This window comes from Arachis ipaensis, chromosome B05 (genome assembly GCF_000816755.2).
Source record: "Arachis ipaensis cultivar K30076 chromosome B05, Araip1.1, whole genome shotgun sequence".
Classification (NCBI taxonomy): Eukaryota; Viridiplantae; Streptophyta; class Magnoliopsida; order Fabales; family Fabaceae; genus Arachis; species Arachis ipaensis.
Genome location: NC_029789.2, coordinates 11,335,097 through 11,339,824, shown reverse-complemented (window position 1 = coordinate 11,339,824; position 4,728 = coordinate 11,335,097). Strand labels below are relative to the sequence as shown.

General features: G+C 33.8%; 1 protein-coding gene across 1 annotated transcript; it reads right to left on the bottom strand.

Annotated features, from left to right (window-relative positions):
- Positions 2,894-4,140, bottom strand: LOC107641693. Its single transcript, XM_016345165.2, has one exon. It carries the CDS (start codon positions 4,017-4,019, stop codon positions 3,381-3,383), a length of 639 nt encoding a protein of 212 aa, XP_016200651.1. The 5' UTR covers positions 4,020-4,140; the 3' UTR covers positions 2,894-3,380.

Sequence of the window (4,728 nt, the reverse complement as noted above, 5' to 3'; positions counted from 1 at the left end):
TTCCAACTTCCAACAAAAAAAGCCAATACTACATTGATAACTTATACAATTCTATATCGTCAATTCACCACAAATCCTTTTCAAGTTCCAAAAGAATAAAAGATAATAAAATAGTTGCTGCCACAAACAATAATAATCACTCGATAAAAAATGAAATGTATTTTTATTGATAAAAAAATATTATATTAAATAGGTCGATTCAACGAACTCCATAAACATTTCTTAAGGCTTATATATGACCTAAGCTATTTAATTAATAGGTTCTACAAAAAATCAAATTTCATCTATTTAAAAAAAAAAAACAATTGAACTGAGTGTCTGAGTCGAACGAGCTGAGCCACAAACTCAATTGGATAACCTGATCCACATCGATACTTGGGAACGGGAGCCACGCACGTAAGTGTGTATGATTCACAGTTTACACGTTATAAATTCCGAACTACTTATATGGATTGAGACGATCCATCAAAATAAATTCCTACATATTGGCAACGTGAATGTCAAAATAATTAAATTATTTAATAATTTTTAATTATTAACTTCACATAAAGTTCACTACACCTGAACTTTTATCTTATTCTAATTTAAGCGGTGGGATTAATCAAATGACTTGGGACCATATCAGCAGAGCACGAGCGTGTATCGGATGTGTGGCTTCATGATGATTGCGGCCCTTCTAGGCCCTCGTTTCATAGCAATAGAGAGGAATATGGTATAAGTACTAACTACACATGAAAAGTCCATCCAAGATTAATACAAAACTATAGGAATACATTTACTTAAAAGAATTTAATTTTAATGTATTTTACACATATATTTAATTAAGTAATGGTAGTAATGATACATCAATAAAAATAAATATTTTTTTATATTAATTGTGTGAATAATTATAAAAAAACAAATATAATTGTATATAAAATACTTTGTCAAAATTAAACTCTTACTTAAAACAAACAAAAATAGAAGAAAAAACCATAGCCATGCAACTATCTAAGAAACAGCACTGTACCCATAAGCATCTGATAACAAGGGTAACGACAATTATATGGGAACACTATGAAGAATATGAAGACCATGTGCATGGTTCAAGCAACATAACGCACATGATCATTGATTAACCTAGGTTTGCATCATATATGTAGAAAAAATGCATTAAAAGCTACTAAAAGAAAACTTATACTCTGCGCGTACTAGAAAAATTTACTCTTATTGTTATAATTTATTTTTCCTTTTTGAGTGTAAAAATCTTATTATTTTACCGTAAACATCTGGCTATGAAAGGCTAGCCTATTGCAACTTATCAAGTAACTTAGATCGCTCTCACTTTCCCTCGTGTTTGTGTGTGTTTTCGGGATACACATAATACGCTCTTGCTAGTTTCTACAAAGTCAATCAGTAGCTAATTAGCCAGCATGCAACTTAGGGTTAACGAGGTTATTAAGTATTTGATTATATATTTACTGAAGAAACACAATATGTAATATAAGAACTATAAATATGAATTCGAAATGTTGGGGGAGGTATCCCGTGGAGACCCCCTTGAGGTCTTATAGGGGGGTTCCACTCCTAAGGTGCTTAGGCTAGAATTAGGATTCTTGAACCACACTTCTGTTACTAAAAGTGTTGTGCTCGCTATCTATATGTATCTTTCATTTATTTTTTTAGAAAATTCTATTATGCCTATAAAATTTGTGCGTAACTTTACTAAAAAGTGAAAGGTGAAAGAGTAGATTCTACTATTTATATTTGTATCAAATAGTTAAAAATTTAGACATGGGAAAAGATATTTTAAAAAGAAAAATGATACTTTTTCACTTTTTTTTTTAGCTGCATGTTTTTTACTCTTAGATATTTTTTGGATACTTATCGCCCAACTTGCTTTTTCTTTTGGACAGTGAGCCCAACTTGTTGCTACACACAAATTACCATTTAGTTTCTATAGTACTACACTTACCAAAAAAAAAAAAGGTTTTCATAGCTTGAAGGCCTTCAAGACCAAAAAATGTAAAGGCCTACAATATCGTCGCCTATATGCTTCAGGCCTGGACTTTAACCATATCATCCACGACACACCCGAAAAAAAACATATCATAGACCATTTTCATGAAAACTATAATTTCGTGAAATTTTTAATTAGGTTTTTATATATTTTTTTAATTGAATTCTTGCATTAATTTTTTTTTTAATTAAGTTTCTCTTAATAGTAATTGGCTTAATTTTATATAGATCCAACTAAAAAAAAATTAGTATAAGGACCTAAATAAAAAAAAAATGTAGAAACCCAATTAAAAAAAAATTGGTGTAAGGACTCAATTAAAAGGAAAAAAAAAGTATAGTAACCTAATTGAAAATTTCGCGAAATTACAGGAACCAATAGAGTAATTAAACTTTCATGAAATTTGTGAATTTTAATGGAAGAGAACAGTGCTGTAGGGCATCAAAATCCACATAAAAAATTTTGAGTAATCTATGTTATAAAAAGATAAAAATGAAAGGAAAAAAATCTTTTGCAAATCATAAAAGATAAAAGAGAGAAATTTTAATTTATCCAAGAAATAAAAATAATAATATGTCGAAGATAATTTGATATTTGTGTTGAGTAATTATTAGCTAAAGAGACAGTTTAAAAGGTTAATATTTTTAATAAAATTTAACACTGGTGTTGGCTAAAATTGCTAAAATCTGACCCCAAGAGTTTCTGTTGCCAAACATGTTATCCAGATACAACTTAGACCAGATCCGAGCATCAGTCATTCGTTGGATCCGGAATACAATTCCTCCTTAAGTTATCATGATAATAGGCAATCAAATTCCGCCCTAATCAAATATTCTTTTCCCTCCTATTCGTAGTATGATAATTATTAATTAAGTTGCAGAGTAAAGTGGGACATGTCCCCAATACATTGATTCCAATTCTTTCCAAGTCCGTAATAAACTGCTCCAAGTAAATCACATAATACTCTAAATCGGAATATATTCATTCAGCCAGCCACAATGGTTGGTTCTGTTCCGTGATTCCGTATAAGCGTGATTTGCAACCATAGAAACCCAAACCTCCTCCTTATGGTGAATTAGCGAATCAAAACATTGAAACTCATTGCGCCTTTTTTAAAACTTTTTCCAGAGAGTAATGAACACCTCAACACATCAAATTACGTACAAACTGAAATTAGGTGAAGAAAATAATTTGGTAAAGGCTAATCCGTCTTATTGATATTCAGTGTAATTTTAATATAGCGGTAAGTTAAGGCTGTAACATTTCTAAGTGATACCATAAACCTGAAAGATTGTTGATTAAAGTGTAATTTTAATTTTATTTTCATGCTTAATGTCACTAATTAATCATAATGAAATACTTAGTAGTTACTAATATTGTTGATTTACTCTGAGGTTTTAACAACAATGGCCAACGACTCTTCCCGGAGAAGGCTCATTTGCCTCGCAATGAACGCCTCTATGGTTTGCCGGAACTCCTCGTTGCTCAGCTTATCATGCTGCGGATACGAACTTTCAACCGCCTTCGCCGTCTCCGTTTCCGTCTCCGATCGCCGCAGTTTCTTCCTCTCCGTCGTCCTTCCCTCATCCTCCTCCAACTTCTCCGATCGAATCCGCCGGAAAACTCTCTGGGAACTGAAATTGGAACCTGAATCCGCCGCGGCACATGAACCATTGTCCGTACACGTGTCCGTTACAGCTCGATCCGTTATTAGTTGATTGTGCCGGTGCTCTGCTTGAGGTTCGGAGTGGGAGGTGCGGTGATCGGAGGCGGAGAGTCGGGCGGACTGGGCGAGGAGGGCGGCAATGATAGCGTTGAAGAGAGCGAAGACAAAGAGAGGGCTGCGGAGGCAGTTGGCGGAGAGGCGGATGGCGAGAGGGAGGCGCGTGAGGATCCAGGAGAGTAGGAAGAGAGCGATGCAGAGTTCCAGAATGCGAAGCGTCTTGGCAATGCCGGAGAAGATATGGCCAGACATGGCGCTGCCTTTCTCTTCTTTCGAATTGCTGAAATCAAAAGCCTCCATGCATGCAGAACAATTTCTCAAGAGAAAATAAAAGTTTTAAGTGTATGTGTGAGTGAGAGAGCTCAACCTTTTTTCTCTTGCATTGCCACATCACTCTTTTATACCCACACTCTTCTCTGGTCTCTTCTTGCATTTAAAAAATAATTTTGTATAAAATAATAATTTAATTTAGATAAATATATTAAATTATCTGATAATGTTGAATTATCAGCTTTACAGTGTCTTGACGTGAATAATCATTTGTTATTAAAGTTTTTTTGTTTTTATTTCCCGTACGGATATAATTGATTGAGGACAAGTAATTATTGAAAGCTACGGTCAAATATTTGACTTGTTCGCACCATATACTGCAAGGAAAGAATCAAAATTCAAAACTGCTCCAAAACCTCTCTAACTGGAGGGATACGTACAAATATTAAATTATCAGACCTACTCTACCGCTATCTACCCTACACTTTCTCATTTAGTATTTTCTTATTTTTAAGTTCCTAAAAGTGATCTTGTTCCTGTGCATCCAATTTGTGTGTTTTATATTCGTTTCGTGGTTTAATAATATTTTTTCATTTAATTTTTTATACTTTTGAGATGGTCTAAATCTTAATCAGCTGATAATTTAAGGCAGGGGAGGGAAAAAAAAGTTGGGACAAAGCGCGATTTGAAGGGTAATGAGAACAAGCGTGAGATAAGAGGTGCGGCATTTCACGTGAGG

What these genes read in the sequence shown, in the direction of transcription:
- LOC107641693 (XM_016345165.2), bottom strand. Translation starts at nt 4,019, where the DNA reads ATGGAGGCTTTTGATTTCAGCAATTCGAAAGAAGAGAAAGGCAGCGCC.